The sequence below is a fragment of the Periplaneta americana genome, chromosome 1 (assembly GCF_040183065.1).
Source record: "Periplaneta americana isolate PAMFEO1 chromosome 1, P.americana_PAMFEO1_priV1, whole genome shotgun sequence".
Taxonomy (NCBI): domain Eukaryota; kingdom Metazoa; phylum Arthropoda; class Insecta; order Blattodea; family Blattidae; genus Periplaneta; species Periplaneta americana.
This window is the reverse complement of record NC_091117.1, coordinates 176,386,008-176,403,577: the sequence shown is the minus strand read 5'-3', so window position 1 is coordinate 176,403,577 and position 17,570 is coordinate 176,386,008. Positions and strand designations below refer to the sequence as shown.

At 33.5% G+C, this 17,570-nt stretch overlaps 1 protein-coding gene across 4 annotated transcripts in view; it reads left to right on the top strand.

Moving 5' to 3' along the window:
• qin overlaps window positions 1-17,570 on the top strand; it is a 256,680-nt gene that overhangs the window by 9,477 nt on the left and 229,633 nt on the right. For all 4 annotated transcript variants that reach the window (XM_069832744.1, XM_069832733.1, XM_069832725.1 and 1 more), the window contains one exon: window positions 3,254-3,339. In XM_069832744.1, coding sequence (XP_069688845.1) covers window positions 3,254-3,339 — 86 coding nt within the window. The remainder of the gene's footprint in view (window positions 1-3,253; window positions 3,340-17,570) is intronic.

Genomic DNA, 17,570 nt, shown 5'->3' with positions numbered 1-17,570 from the left:
CATATTACACTCCATTTTGTCATATGCATTTAACATGGTTTCCACAACAAGTTCTATGTAGTTCTCTGCCCTAGAATTTCCAAGGAAATTTGAGCAAACGTCTTTGAAAGCATGCCATGCCATTCTTTCTGTAACAGAAATTTTTTCCTCAAAGAAAGGGTCAGCCATAACTTCGTGAATTTGTGGACCAATGAAAATTCCCTCTTTTAATTTTCCTTCACTCAAACTGGTAAACGCTTCCTTTAAATACTGAAAACCACACCCTTGTTTGTTCATTGCATAGACCTCACTTTGAACTGTTACGAAATTTACTTAATAGAAGGGACCAATATCTGTTTATTGATTAGGAATACAAAATAACATGCCAACAACCATAATAAACCTTAAATAACTCATAAACTCATAAAATACATTAGCTTTTGTTTTGGTTTATACCCCCAACCCACGCCAGATGTTTCCTGGGGGAGCGCTTATCGAAAAATGAAATCATAGTATATCTTAAAAACCTTACGCGATACGAAGAAAAGAGATGCATTTTCTGATTCAGCGCACATCAAGCCATAAGGGACACATTGTTTTAAGTCTGAGCAAAATTCTTGTTGTTCAGTGTTACTAGATTTTCCAGCTAATTTGATTAGCTTTGCAAACAATATTGTGTATTATATTAAGAATATTTTCTCTCTCTCTTTTTTTTTTTTGAGGTAGATTAGTTCTGACTTGTTAATGTTGTTGTTGGTTTCTAATGCCAGGCATTTGGCAATAAAGTTATTTGACCTCTTGCACTCCAATATTTTTTAAAGATATTGTCATGGTCAGCCACTGAAGTACAGATTTTGAGGTGTTCCGAATCAATTTCTTCGTTTGAGTTGCACAATGAGCAGTTAGGGACTGATATATTCCAATTCTCTGCAGGTGTTCGGCCAAACAATCATGATCTGTTGCCAATCTAAATGCAGCTACAGACGATTTGCGTGGTAAATCGAGAATTGACTGTGGATTATGATGCGGAGAGTTCCATTTTTTCCCTTGAGATTATGTTATAAGATTTTGTTTGTTAAAGTCTAAGGTCGTGTCTCAAAGCTCAAGTCCATACTACACACTAGTGACTAGCAACTAGGTGACTTGTAAACTACACACTAAGGAGCTTTGGAAATGTATGCTTGAAACATGGCCTTCTTCATAGATTATTTTTCTAAAACCCATGACAACATGGTGCAGTACTAAATTAAGAAGGCAGTGTCCTAATGCAGTTTCATTACGAATTATGTGGAAAAAAAAGATAAGGGCTTAATATATTACAGTAATGCTTAACACATTGTACAAAAGGTACTAACAATGCCAGTGTTCAAAGTTAACGTGTTATTCTACATTATATTTACATTATTTCACTTGCAAAGCATTTTCAGATTTCATAACCCCAATTGCTGATGAGGTATCCATTTTATTTAGTGAACAAGTCAACAATCAAGCAAGCATTTTCGTTTACTAGCTACTACGGACTTGATTGCTATGCACTATGTAGCTTTGTATCATAACTTCTGACGTCACATCCGGCTATTTAGTAACAATCTAGTTCACTTCAGCTGAAAATGTAGCTTTGAGACACTGCCTAAGTATGTAGATTTAATAAGTCTTTTCACAGATTAATGCGTAGTTAATGTAGTTTAACGTGTTCTTCATAGACTTATAGTTAGTGGGCATGTCAAGTATCAAATTACTTAGGCCCTAAGTTCTTCCTGATCAGTTGATTACATATATCAGATTGGCCATTCCCATTTTATAAAATGGTAACATAAAAAAGAACGATCACTAGACATCTTCATTGTCGAAAATGAACTTTTGGTAATGATTGCTAGATGGACTAAGGCCGTATCTCAAAGCTACATTTTCAGCTGAAGTGAACTAGATTGTTGACTAAACAGCCGGATGTGATGTCAGAAGTCATGATCCAAAGCTACATAGTGCATAGCAATCAAGTCCGTAGTAGCTAGTAAACGAAAATGCTTGCTTGATTGTTGACTTGTTCACTAAACAAACTTGGATACCTCATCAGCAATTGGGGTTATGAAATCTGAAAATGCTTTGGAAGTGAAATGATGCAAATATAATGTAGAATAACACGTTAACTTTGAACACTGACATTGTTAGTACCTTCTGAACAAAGTTTTAAACATTACTGTAATATATTAAGTCCTTATCTTTTCCATATAACTCGTAATGAAACTGCATTAGAACACTGCCTTCTTAATTCAGTGCTGCACCGTGATGTCATGGTTTTTAGAAAAATAGTCTATGAAGAAGGTCATGTTTCAAGCATACATTTCCAAAGCTCCCTAGTGTGTAGTTTACAAGTCACCTAGTTGCTAGTCACTAGTGTGTAGTATGGACTTGAGCTTTGAGACAGCCTTATAGCTGCAAGCTCCATGGAGTAATAAGTATTACTCAATTCTTCGAATTCCTTCTTCTCTGTATTGTACAGAAAAACGATGTAGGCCTGATTTGAGCGCGTTAACATTAAACTCCCTTACCCAAATTGTATAAAGAAAATTATCGCTTTGTCTTATAAGTGTTATTGCATTTCATATCAGGGTTAAAAATATTGCTTAATGCGATAATTTTATTTATCACATTGCTGCCGTGTCCAGAGCTGTGTCATATGTTGTTGTCTGTAGAACTACTCATGTTGTTCCCAAAAATCCTATATTGCGGCCAATCTGTTATAGGTGATCAGAGCCTTAAGGTTTGAAATATCCTTCCCCCTTCAATTGCCTGTGGTATAAGCTTAAATATTTGTGGAATATCCATTTTGTGCATTAAAAGCAAATATTTATAATACTTTCTAGAACTGAAAAGCAGATGCATTATAGTTTCTACTACTTTTTACAGTTTCAAAAAATGGCGAGACCTCATATAAGAATATATATATGTATATAAATAATTTTCAACTCTGCACAGACTAATCTAAATTATTAGAGTAAAATATATTTTTTACAATTTTATGAAGATTATTCTTAATAGCAGCGAAATTTGTTCACCATCTTTCACACTTAGTGCCTTTGACTATTTTACACATGCTATTAGTGAAAGATTTGCTTTGTTTTTCTTTTTTTCACCTTCATTGTATGAAATATTTTGAAGACTCTTTTATTAAATCGGTTGTGATTAGAAAGTTGATTTTTTCTTACAAATGCCTCATTTAATATAAAAATTGTTATAATTTGTTTGAAATCTACAACTATTATATTACTTTCAGAATCTTGTTCAGAATGTGCTGAAAGGAAAACAGACTGGAAATGCATTCAGTGTGGAGTCCCATATTGTGAACAATGTTTCAACAAGGTAAGTAAGCTGTGAGTGAAAATATGCATGCTGCTATCTGCATGAATTCATACTAAATGTTCAAGTTTTAAATTGCATGTTTGTGAATTGGTATCATTGTTAATCTGTTTACTGTACTTGACGAAAATCAGTTTGATAAATATAAGATAAGACAAAACACAAGAAAATGCTGGACGTGGGTAAAATTAGTTTTTGCTAATGGAAGAAATTGTAGTTGTTACTTTCTTTATATAAATTTTTAAAGTTGCAATGTTCAAATTTAGTTTTTTTTTTTATATTGGCAAAAATAGTCTAATGTTATGTATAGCAGGAACATAATTATTATGCAGGCAGAAATGTTTGAAGATCTCTAGTGTGGTTCGTAAGTGACTAGTTTTAGTTCTTCTTGGACATAGATATGTTATATTTGAACAGAAAGGCAAAGTGAATATCTTGTTGTCGTATGAACCAAAGCTTTTGGCTTGGAGCATGCACGGTGTAGCATTCTTTCATATAGAAAATACTTCAGTTAATTAACTGTTATGTCCCTCATGATACAATAAACAATCAAAAAGAGACAATAAAGTTTTACTTATAAAGTTTATGTAAGTGATTCAGCATGCATATTACTAAATATTTTAGTTTAGTTCACCATTAGCAGGCGAGCTTACCATGCTGGTAACTCGCGTCTGAATCCTGGGGGGGTCTGAATAGAATTTGTGGTGGGCAGAGATAGTGCTTGGTGATAGGGTTTTGAGGGGTATTCCTGTTTTCCCTACCAACATTTCAACATTGTTTCATTAATCATCATCTGGTGCTATATAGATCGCCATCAAGATCAACACTACAAAGAAAAAAAGATCTACTGTTACAGCCTGTCACAGAAAACTCTCGATTATTCGCTCGCAGATTTTCCGATTTTGAAGTTATCTGTGCTGCACCACTGAAATTTATTTATTTAATTTTTTATTTTTTTTTCACAAAATATTGAACAAATATGAACCGAGCTTGGAATTTGAGTGTGAGAGTCTCAGAATGATCTTGTTGTAAAAATAGTCTGTAACAAGCTACCTTTTCCTGCTTTCTTTCCTGATACAAATCTAATTGCAATATACTTTATAAGGCTTATAATTATATAAATATCTGTATTTCTCAACTGACAACCAGATAAAACGAAGGAAGCATAATGCTTGGTTGAATACTTATTATAATTGGTCACAGCAATCCATGTTATCCTTTTGTTCTCTCTGGTCTATATACAGTAATGACTATACTAGGGGCAGAAGAAATCGGCGGGTATGGCGAACCCCTACTTCTCTACCCCGACTCCTACACCCCTCAGAACATGCTTGGTGTATGGTCCTGTCCCAAATAACTCCATTGATATTTTTTCACTGCAGGAAAACTTTGAAAATAAAATAATAACGTGATTTGTAATAATTACAAATAGGGCCTACGTTCTTTACTCAATATTATCATTATAATATTTCCCAAGTTAAGTCATTTCACAAATGTAATAAAGTGTAATGTAAACCTAATATAAATCAAATATTTAGCATTACACAAATACTTTGTATTTATGTATTTTCAGAATGTTGTGTTGAAATGGTAAATATTAAATAATGTTTATGTAGTATACTTACCAACTTTATAAATCACGATAAAATTAAACATTGAAGTACAAAATATTAATGTATGTTTACTGATTGTGGAATATGTATATTATTATAACATGAACGAATTTCGTAATGAAAGCACACTTACGAATGGCTTAGCTTAATAAAATAAATAACATAATAAGTATGACACAAAAAATCATTTTATAAATTGGGCACTCAGCACTATTCTGATTCTATGCGGTGAATTTCATTCAGTCTTGTTTATGCGTCTGTATTATTGAAGTCCATCAACAATTCAATACAAGAAGTGTTGAAATAGCATATATTCAATGAAAAAAGTCGATAAAATAGTCGCCAGTCACAGTTATATCTACTCAAGTTAATGTAATATTGACAGGTTATTAAATAACATTTCATTTTATGATTCTAATAATATTTTATTCCCAAACGTAATGTATTTTACCTAATTATAACAAACACTGGAGCTCCTAAAAATTTAGCAGTCAAGAACATGTAGTAGACTACAATATAATACTCCATTTAACAGAGATATAATTAGCACATCAATTAAGAAATTTACCTTATTCCGTGAACAATTTCTAAAAAATTTAAATTAACTTAATAATGGTCTTCAACAATCTAAATAATGAAACAATTTTCCATTGTTAATGTCTTAAATAAGCAACTTAATATAACATAAAATAAAATGTTACAATATCTAAAAGAAATATTGTTAATTTAAATGTAAAATTCCATATTATCTACATCTGCCCGTGTATTCTTTAAGTAAATATATGTAAAATTAGGCTCCATAGGATGATAGTTTTAATGCTATTCGTCTTCCTTCTGCATAAATTCTCTGGACCGATCGTAAAGAAGCGCCACTGGCCTTTGATAGTGACTGTCTGCATTGATGATAGGACATTTTTAATGTCCTCACAGTTCTTTCAAGAAACAGTGAAGTTGATAAACACCACCTTTAGTAAGGCTTCTGATATCAGGGCCCGATTGAGACATGATAGCGATTACAGTACTCGGATGATAGCTGTTTAAAAATAATGTTTATTATGAGATATATTGTATTTACGAACAAACTGTAGCACAGTAATATCACAGACAAGCACTTGTCAATAACTAACATTCGAACGGAGCAACAGAAAGGTTTCTTTGTTCAGGTCATAAACCACTCGAGAAAGTGTGGAGTGAGTTGTTTCCGTACCAAATCAAAAACCTGCCTATTGATTCTGCCTGTACTATAATGTGTAAGGTTGACATATGATCCAGGAAAAGAATTCACTCCCTTTGTCGATATGTTATCCATATTAAAGTTAGCTTATTGGGTGGATACTAAAGACACCAGGTAGCATTACATGAATGAACTTAACTGTAGCAGCTTTGGCTGAGAAATGGAAGATGACAACTTCCAGCAGGATTGACAAAAAATCAGGTTTTTTTTTAAAATCCAGGAACGCTGCTTTTTTTGGTTTAAACCAGGTTTTTATTTAAATAATTTCTGTTTTTAACAATAACCCCATACAATGAACAATGAAACAGCATTTGCTTTGCAACAGCACACTGATTTTATTATATTTGTAACAGTGATAAACTGATTTAGAAAGAGAAAAAACTAAATAAACTTCGTAGGCTACATTTTTTTTGCGATAGATCACAGCCAGTGTATCTATATAATCCCCTTCTCATGCCTTGACTATTTTTCCTCCTCCACCAATAAACTGACACCATTTAGTTAAATATCAAAATCATCCAAATTTGCCTCCATATTGAACACTATAAACAGGAATATCAACTTTGAGATTTTTTCTGTTTCCAATATCTGTCTAAGTTTAGAGTGAACTAGTCCAAATGATTAAAAAATGTGCTCAACATTAATAGAAGAGGCCTTAGCTGTGAATAGCTGTTGAATTATAGGGAACACTTTTACATTATATTTATTGAATTCATTTTTATGACTCTTCCACCAGTCATGTCATTATATTTATTCAATTCTGGTTGGATGATGGTCCACCTCTGCTTTGTCATGTGGACTTGAGGCCAGCAGCCGACTGGTCAGTCTTGGTCCTTCATGGGCTTTAGTGCCACGGATTTACTTTTACCCCTTCATTAATTTGACTATTAAAAATAAATTCAAATACATAATAAAAATGTTGATAAAAAGTACTTGTTTAAAATGAAATAACATTGAAAAACGTATTTACCACATTTTACGCTGAAATTATACCAAAATCTTGTATTTTTAGTTATCTGAAACAGTATCCTAGTTACAACAGAAAGAAGGTGAAGGATATTGACGATCTCGAAAGTCACTGACTAGCCATAGTTTGTATTTCTTTTAGTAAATAATTTTAGTAACGAATACGTTTTTATAAAACATATTACATGAAAAAATGTCAAGGTTTTGTTAGTAGATAATTAATTAATTTTTAAACCGCAAGTCCTTCAAAAATACATTGGAATCTGAGCTTTTGAAACAAGAAATCGAGTTACGTTGACATCCATTGTATGGTGATGGCATTGGGGGTGGTGGTGTCATTGTTTAGCTGCATTATTCAGCATCATATTCAACATAGGCGAAAAATAACTGACAAATTTTATCTGGAGCCTTCTATAAGTAGCAAGGTTCTTTTATGTGCCATAAATCTATGATACAAGTCTTTCAGCTTTACTTCCCTCCCAGAGGAAACTAAGGATTTTGTCGTCCTTCAAAGAATACATTGCCTTCATTTGGATCCAGTGGCCAGCTGGATAACCACAAAACTATCGAGGACAACTCCAGTATAGTTCCAGCAAAATACTCTTAACAAATTAAATTTAATTCTAAATGAAGTCAGCGAAATATACCAAAATAAATACAGAAAGAAACTACAAATATTCTTTAATTAAAAATTGCTTCAATTTGGCACTATACAGGTATTTTTCGATTGAAATTTAGAAATAAAATTCTTCAGAGGGATGATTTGTTTCAAATCTTTTCACTGCATGTAAAGATAAATTTGGAATAAAATGTAAAAATCAAGTGTTTCAGATGGATGATTCTTTAGTTCACACCTTAGTTTTAAATTACGGATCTAGTAGTAAACAGTCAGTACTATTAGAAAGAACTAATGAAGGGTAGAATGATTCATTAATACAGTAAAAGGGCCTGTTACATGGCAGGAAGAAGAAGAATAAAGAGAAGGAAAGAACAGAAAAACTCTGTTATCTTCAAGATATTCAAGTATCTGCATTCAGATTAAAATGTTAATCAAAGTAATTGTTTGTAGATGTTTTGCCAGTTTTCTATAATATATATTGACAATATGTCCACTGTGTTCACCTTCCCATATTCACTCTGTTTTCGTATGTGTATACTATTACACTGTACATTTTTTAATATATACTAGTATATTTGTCCCGCGTCGTGGTCTAAGGCATCATGCCTAGGACTCGCATTATGGAATGCACGCTGGTTCGAGTCCTCATAGGGGATGAAATTTCGGCCAGTGTATGGGACCGGTGCCCATCCAGCATCGTGATGCATTTGGGGAGCTACGATAGGTAGCGAAATTCGGTTGCGAAAGCCAGCTATAATGGCTGGGGGGATCATCGTGTTAACCATATTATACCTCCATTCTGGTTGGATGATCGTCTACCTCTGCTTCGCCATGTGGGTGTGAGGCCAGCAGCTGGCTGGCTGATCTGGGCCCTTCACGAGCTGTAGCACCACATATTATTATTATTATTATTATTATTATTATTATTATTATTATTATTATTATTATACTAGCTGTACCCGTGCGCTCCGCTGCACCCGTTAGAAATAAATATAAAGTAATTACATAATTAAAATAGGACATTTGATCCAGGGAACATTCGTGTTTGATAGAAGGATAAATCGTTTAATATGTTACTTAATTTAAATTGTGTTTAAATAATTAAAATGCGATCATTTCGGTCCAGAGAGCACTCATTTGGTGCAATGACAATTCCTTTAACATGTTTCTTAATTGTTATTACATGCAACCATAGTTTAATGAACATTGACATCATTTAGATTTAATATCTATACTTTATTTTACTTGCTATATGTTTCCATTGAATTATGGTAATAACTTAAATATTATATTATATTATATTATATTATATTATATTACTTTATATTATATCAGAAGTTACTGTAATAACATTATAGCATTATGTCCATAAAGAGAAACTACACTTTCCAATGGTGAAATAATAATTAATTATACAAATCGGTTAATTTAGCTTCCGATATTACTTCATACAAACACAGAAACATTCTCTGTAGGCTATCTTTCATAGCTTTCGATTGTTGCTGTCCAAGGCCCCTTATATACGAAATCATTTGTTTTTTATTTCATTATACGGCCTTAGATGGCAGTTATTTTAATTTTAAAACTCATTTATCTCATTAAATATCAGTTCCATCAAAATTTTTCAAGGAATAAAACTTATCGCAAATTATTTTTAAAGAAACTTTTGTTATGTAACATTTTTCACAAAAATCAATAATAAGCTAGATATTTCGATTTATTTAATTCAGGCCCCCTTATAACCCCCCTTTTAAATAATGTATTTTGAATGCCATATAGCCTAAAATCTAAGTTACAACGAACTTAATTTATATTCCAATTTTCATCGAAATCCGTTCAGCCATTATCGCGTGAAAAGGTAACAAACATACAGACAGACAGACATACATACAAACAAAAATTTCAAAAAAGCTATTTTCGGTTTCAGGGTGGTTAATTATATATGTTAGGACCAATTATTTTTGGAAAATCTAAAATTACCAGAAAAATTTCGGCTACAGATTTATTATTAGTATAGATTGTGTGTATAGTATAATTGTCTAATTTGCGATTTTCTAGTGATAGATAAGAAAGGATACAACAGTTTGCTGTGTTGCACTCTGTCTCACGGTATTTTGAGTACAATGAAGAGACGAATTATTTCGTAGACAGAAAATTAAAAAATTAAGGCAGGAGTAATTTTTTTCCACGAGAAGAGAAAAAGATTTTCTAGTAAACCAAAATTTTTGTAACATCATTCCAGTAGTAGAAATAGTAAATATATATATATATATATATTGGACATTAGAGAAAAAAGATATTTCTAATGTAAAATATATATATATATATTTTTTTATCCAATGCCACCAGGTTGTCTTTTCGACATTTCTGGTCTTCTCTCCTGGCCGTGGCTTAGTTGTAACCCACTTCTGAGGTTGGGGCGCCTGGAAGGCGGAGTTACATTACCCCGATGATGTGATAGGATGATTATGATAATGTGGTGCCAGGAGAGGTCTTAAATCTAAACTTAACCTAAATTCCAGACCATGGACGAACACAGGAATAATCCCCTTTAAGGAAAAATTCCTGTGCTCTAACCAGGAATCGAACCCGGGACCTCATGAACTATAGCCAGAAGCTCTGACCACTAGACCATGAGGCTGGTCATAATACGAAATATACAGATACACAAAAACACACCCACAACAAATCCTCAACACACAACTGAATTTCAGAATACACACACTATTTGACTCCACACTACACAACACAAACGCACCTCAGGAAAGAGGGAGAAAGAGGGGGGAAAGAACAGGAGGAGGAGGAAGAAGAGATAATGATAGAAATTTTGATGTAAAATATATACAGGGTGATTCAGACCACCCGTAACAGTAATTTATTTCGGAAACTAATGCATGAAAATTTCCAAGCCAAAAATATTTATAACTAAACCACATGTGAACTTTCACTTGAGCTTGATTTCATCGATCAGCCCTAACAGGAAGTAGGGTCAGTGGCTTATTACTTTAAAATTTCAAATGGGAGTCGGGGTCAAATAGGATACCATTTGATAGAGCTCTTCAAAACAAACAACTTTCATAGGAATCGTTTTTATTAATTCCTACTCTTTCAATTAGAAAACGTACGAAAAGGCAATGGGTGATTCGGATCACCCGTAAGTCATTTATTTCGGAAACTAGTGCATGAAAATTTTCGAGACAAAAATATTTATAACTAAACCACATGTGAACTTTCACTAGAACTTGATTTCATCAATCAGCTCTAACAGGAAGTAGGGTCAGTGGCGTATCACTTTAAAATTTCAAATGAGAGTCAGGTCAAATAGGGTACCATTTGATAGAGCTTTTCAAAACAAACAACTTTCATACAAAACGTTTTTATTAATTCCTACTCTGCCAGTAACTTGACCACACCGAAGTATTAGGAGTCACTGACAGTGTTAGAAGAAGAGTACAGGTGTATGCTGCTCTGAACGGCAGATAGTTTGAAAATTTATAAAAAAATTAATGGAATTGTGAAGCCTTTCAGTAACATGTCAACATTAATTGTCTTGTTTACATTTCGTCTTGTAACATTTCTGAATATTGATGACATTATCTTTTTGTACGTTTTCTCATTGAAAGAGTAGGAATTGATAAAAACGTTTCCTATGAAAGTTGTTTGTTTTGAAGAGCTCTATCAAATGGTACCCTATTTGACCCGACTCCCATTTGAAATTTTAAAGTGATACGCCATTGACCTTACTTCCTGTTAAGCTGATTGATGAAATCAAGCTCAAGTGAAAGTTCACATGTGGTTTAGTTATAAATATTTTTGTCACGAAAATTTTCATTCACTAATTCCGAAACAAATGACTTACGGGTGGTCCAAATTACCCATTGCATTTTCGTACGTTTTCTAATTGAAAGAGTAGGAATTAATAAAAAACGTTTCCTATTAAAGTTGTTTGTTTTGAAGAGTTCTATCAAATGGTACCTTATTTGACCCCGACTCCCATTTGAAATTTTAAAGTGATACGCCACTGACCCTACTTCCTGTTAGGGCTGATCGATGAAATCAAGCTCAAGTGAAAGTTCACATGTGGTTTAGTTATAAATATTTTTGTCTCGAAAATTTTCATGCACTAGTTTCCGAAATAAATGACTTACGGGTGGTCCAAATTACCCATTGCATTTTCGTACGTTTTCTCATTGAAAGAGTAGGAATTAATAAAAACGTTTCGTATGAAAGTTGTTTGTTTTGAAGATCTCTACTATCAAATGGTACCTTATTTGACCCCGACTCCCATTTGAAATTTTAAAGTGATGCGCCACTGACCCTACTTCCTGTTAGGGCTGATCGATGAAATCAAGTTCAAGTGAAAGTTCACATGTGGTTTAGTTATAAATATTTTTGTCTCGAAAATTTTCATGCACTAGTTTCCGAAATAAATTACTGTTACGGGTGGTCTGAATCACCCTGCATATCACATATATATATATATATATATATATATATATATATATATATATATAAGAAATTGCGACATTGAAGACGAAGTCACGATTTTGAAAGAAGAAATCCATACAAATCACGCTCAACTTAAGGTAACGCAAATAATGAATCTGTTAACATGTACAGCTGAAGAACATTTCAATGAACCACCATCAGCAGACACGAAATGAATCGAATTGAAGGGAAAGAAGTACTGTTCTGCAAAGCAAAGCCTTGAACAGGCATATAAATTAGATAAGTCAGAATTCAGCTCATCACTGTGGAATAACGGTTAGCGCACCTGGTCGTGAAATCAGCTGGCTGGGTTCAATTCCTGGTTGGGACAAGTTACCTGGTTGAGGTTTTCTCTGTGATTTTTCCTCAACCAATTGAAGCAGAATTGCTGGGTAACTCTGGTGTTTGAACCTCGAACTCATTTCGCCATCATTAATTCACATATCCATACAATAGCCAGGTTAAGTTCACAGTGCGATGTGCTGTACTTGTACAAGAGTGCGGCCGTTTGGCTACTCAGTCATTCACAGAATAGGAGTAGTAAGCACAATAAGCCTCAGGCAGCAGTGTAAGCCTTCAGGTCCCTCCTTCATACAAGGTAAAAAAAAAAAAAGCCAGAATTCAATACTTCTAATGGATGGCCTCTAGTCCAATTAAATAATGTGCAGTGATGTAGAATACAGTGTTAGGTATTAAATTTAGTGTTGTTAGTAAACTTTAATAGTGTTTAATGAGTCGGGATAACATTTATACAGAAAATGAGATTTTCATCAAGATGGTTCACCAATGGAATAAGTAACAGAAAGCTGATTTAATGTGAGTACTGTTAAACAGAATGTTTTTGTACTTGTTGCATTTGCGGCATGCCATTTTGTTTTTCATTTACACGAATGATAAAATGTTGCATTTTAACTTCACACCTGAATAATACGGAAACTTGTCCACAAAGGAAAACAAAATTAGGACCATGTCACTTTCATCCTGAACAGGTTTCGCTGTACTGTCAAAAGAAATGTTATACTACTATGCACACTCTTCACTACTAACATTTTCAATACTCTCTGTACATTTCTAATTACTACACATTAACTGCATTCATTGTTCGATCACTAAAACTTACTGAGCTGGCTCTGTAGCTCATTGTACTTCCACTACAAAACACTGCACACACATACATACACTATAACTCACTGCACTTACACTACTACACATTGCACACTTACTATAACCCACTTTCACTATAAATCTAACAAATAGCGAGCAATTTATACTACCATGTATTAGTAAAGTCCTTAAGCCTATTTTTAAAAACATTTGTGGTTATTGTTTAAGCCTTTAGTAAGTTTGTAGATAGAGCATTCCAGGCCCTGATAATACAGTTGAGAAAAGAAAACTTTACAATGTCTGTCCTCTGTTTTCCTTCCCTCAATTTATGTAAATGGTCTTTCCTTGAAGAGAAATTAGACAACTGCACTCTTTTATAATTGCCCTTCGGGGATATAGGCACAGTCATCTTTGTACATTTTTAACACTGCGCATTGAACTTGTGTTCTCTCCGTGAGTGCTCTGAAACAAAACTCATTAAGTCTGCTTTGAATTATAACTCAAGTTTGAAATGGATTCATACTTTTGGGAGGGCCCTACATCAGGCTACAAACTATTTGCTACTAACTCATTTGTTTCCCTTAAATAGACTTTGTAGCCCAATGTAGAGCCCCTTCTAACAGTATAAATCCAATTAAAAATCAGTTATGAATGGAAGTGGACTTGGCAGATTTTGTAGAGTTCTCAATTATAAAAATTATCATACACAAATACCTAAATACACTTCCTGCCTGGAATCTGCAAGCATAGCTACTGCTAGATGTCACCTGTATAATAGTGTGTATGCAAGGTGAGCACCTACATACTGTTCTATGTACATAATATTATTCCTACTTCACTGCTTGGTTGCTTAGATAAAAGTTATTAGTTCAGCATTCTGTTATTAAAGTTAAATGTATTTTTAGTGTTATAAAGTGTGTTACAATCATAATTTTAGTGAATAAGTATTAACAAATTAGTGTGACATTAATTAAAGGTAAGTGATCGTGATAAATGTTTTCATGTCTGGTAGTATATTGCCATCAAACACCTTACATGAACCCATTGCATATCATTACTTGTGCTTGCAGATTTCAGACATGTATATACAGGGCTTTCATTTCAAAACTTCCCAGTCTAAATAACTAATTATTTAAACTGAATTCAATTTGAACAAAAAACACGTCAATTTAAATATTGAGGGGAAGTCTGAAACCAGGCTTAATTGCATTTTAGATTTCACCTTCATCCCCCAGCCATTTCTACTTTGAAATTTCAAATGGCACCCCTATATTTTTATACCTAAATATGAAAGAGTACCTATTCAATTGTTTATACACCTCATTCATTTGTTTTTGCATCTTTTGTTTTCTATTGTCGCCGGCCACCTGGATTATTGTTATTGTTGATTAGAGCTAAAGAGAATAAAGTTACAAAAACTTATGGAGAATTTCATATAATAGTTGTGTTTGTGTATTAAATTATTTTAAAATGGTGTATACCTTTAAAGAGAGTACCTTTAAAGAGAGAACATAAATCATCCTTATTGATTAAATTTAGGAAATTACACAAAATAAGCTGTGTTTTCATTCTACAGTCAACTGATATTAACAAAAATACAGGTTGCCAGGTGACGATAGGAAACAAAAGATGCGAAAACAAATGAATGAAGCGTATAAACAATTGAATGCTCTTTTATTCTTATGTATAAAAATATGGGGTGCCTTTTAAAATTTCAAAGTGCAAGTGGCTGGAGGGTAGGAGGGGGGGGGGAATGTAAAATGCTATTAAGTCTGGTTTCAGAGTTACCTGTCCATATCTAAATTGACGTGTTTTTTTTTTTTTTTTTTTTTTTTTTTTTTTTTTTTTTTTTTTTTATTGAATTCAATTTAAATAATTAGTTATTTAGACTAGGAAGTTTTGGAATGAAAGTCCTGTATGTTATTTTATTAAAGTAAAAATATTAAACATTGCACGGTCTCTTGCAATGTGTGCCTCAAGTTTACTCTTAGATTTTGCCGAAGTAAACTTGGAAACTCATCTTGCATTTAACTTCCAAATGAACTAGATGTTTTCAGCTGGAAGGTCATTGGATGAAGAATAGTTTTTAAATAAAATTTTACCGTTACTACTTACCTAAATTCGAATTTTTAATATCTTAGGCAGTCTCATTCTTCAACCTTAACCCAATAGTATTCCTCAGCTGGGGTTTCTTGAGTCCGCTGCCAAGGCTAGGTGGATAGCATGTGCTTTTCACTGAAGTCTGTGGTTCGATTCCCAGCGTGGATGGAGATTTGTCTCCATTTCCTGTGACTGGGTCTTGTACTTTTCATGTGACATCTTCATGGTGGCTTTGTATCATGCTGACCACACGATCAGGAAGACTAGCCATATGGGAGTATCAGGTATTGGTTCAAAAGAATATTGACCCTCTATTGAGGTGTTAATATTAGCATATGAGAATTGTTTGTATAAGGCCTGCACAGACAAATGCGAATGTGAAAGTAAATGCGAACTATTCAACATTTGGATGATTATGCAGTGATGCAAACCAGTATGTGAGTAGTTAATGCAGACAGCCAGCCAGACAGATTGGTGTTACACTGTGATTCACTTGTTTCACTTTTTAGTGCTAGTATGGTTAAAAAACTACAGAGAGACTAATAGAAGGAAGGAAGTTCTTTAAACTTTGTCACATGATGACTACAAAAATATCAAATTAACAATCAAGATATGGAACGAAATAGGCTCTGCACAGTAAGATATAATTAGCTTTCAGAATTGATATTTATTTGTTATTATAGTTGTTACATAGTTGGAAAGAAGGAAATTAGCCTGAACACATGCGATTAAATTCAACTCTTTATTTAAGAATGGTCTTAAACTGAATTGAAAAACATAACAAATCTTTCACGTATCTCAAAGGCAACATTAGCTGATCTCATGAGATGCAAATTCCGATTTTGAAAGATTCTATCTTGAAATTAGCTGGTTCAAGAAGATATCCAAAGTTTTCTTCACTATCCTTTGATTATAGATAGTTAAGAGAAATGTAAAGAAAAAGGAAGATATAGTTTAATGTACTGCAAAGTAAAATGTTTGGACTTCATAAATAAGAACAGGAAATTCATGTGGTTGATAGAAAACGAAATCTGTAATGAAATAACAAACAAGAAATAATGAACAGACAGACGAAATGTAGAAGAACTATATGAGACAAGGAATTACCCAGATGGAAGACGAAGCAGCCATATCAGATGAAGAAAAAGGATTTTCTATTCTAAGAAAAGGAAGAAAAATTTTCTGTTCTAAGGAAAGGAAGAAAGATTTTCTATTCTAAGGAAAGGAACTAGTGCTTAAGGAAATGAAAAATGGGAAAGCACAGGAGTTGATGGAATGCCCATTGAATTAGTGAAATGCTTAGGTGAAGAAAAGAAGGAAATTCTATCATTATTAAGAAGAGGAATAAAGAGCATAAGTATGAATTAAATACTATTATAGTCACAATCATGCCATGGTATGAAAGAAAAATTTCACAACCTCGAGCGGGAATCGAACCTGCGACTTCCTGGTCTCCGGTCAGGCGCTCTACCACTGAGCTATCGAGTTCGTCTCACGCCAAAGGAGACCAGGAAGTCGCAGGTTCGATTCCCGCTCGAGGTTGTGAAATTTTTCTTTCATACCATGGCATGATTGTGACTGTAATAGTATTTAATTCATCACATCAACGGACGTATATACGTCACCCAAACATCGTAAGATGAAGATTACATTTGTAAAGAGCATAAGCTTTGGTGATATGGAATTGTTAACAAAAGTGGAGATAATATTAAGGGATATGCTGCTGGAGCTAACAAACAGCTGTGAGGAGTATGGGATGAAGATAAATGCAAGTAAGACGAAGACCATGGTTATTGAAAGAAAAATAAAGAAGATAAACGTACAAATTCGAAATGAGGCAGTGAAGCAAGTGAAAGCTTCAAATACTTGGAGCATAATATAAACAGTAAGATGAGCTACTGCCAGGAAGTCAAAAGGAGGATATCAGTGGCGAAGGAAACTTTTAATTGAAAAAGAGGCATCTTCTTCAGACCTCTGGAATAAGAACTAAGAAAGAGACTAGTGAAGTGCTTTGTATAGAGTGCAGTATTGTAAGAGACAGAAACATGGAAATTACGCCGAAGTGAAGGGAAACAATTAGAAACATTTGAAATGTGAATATGGAGAAGAA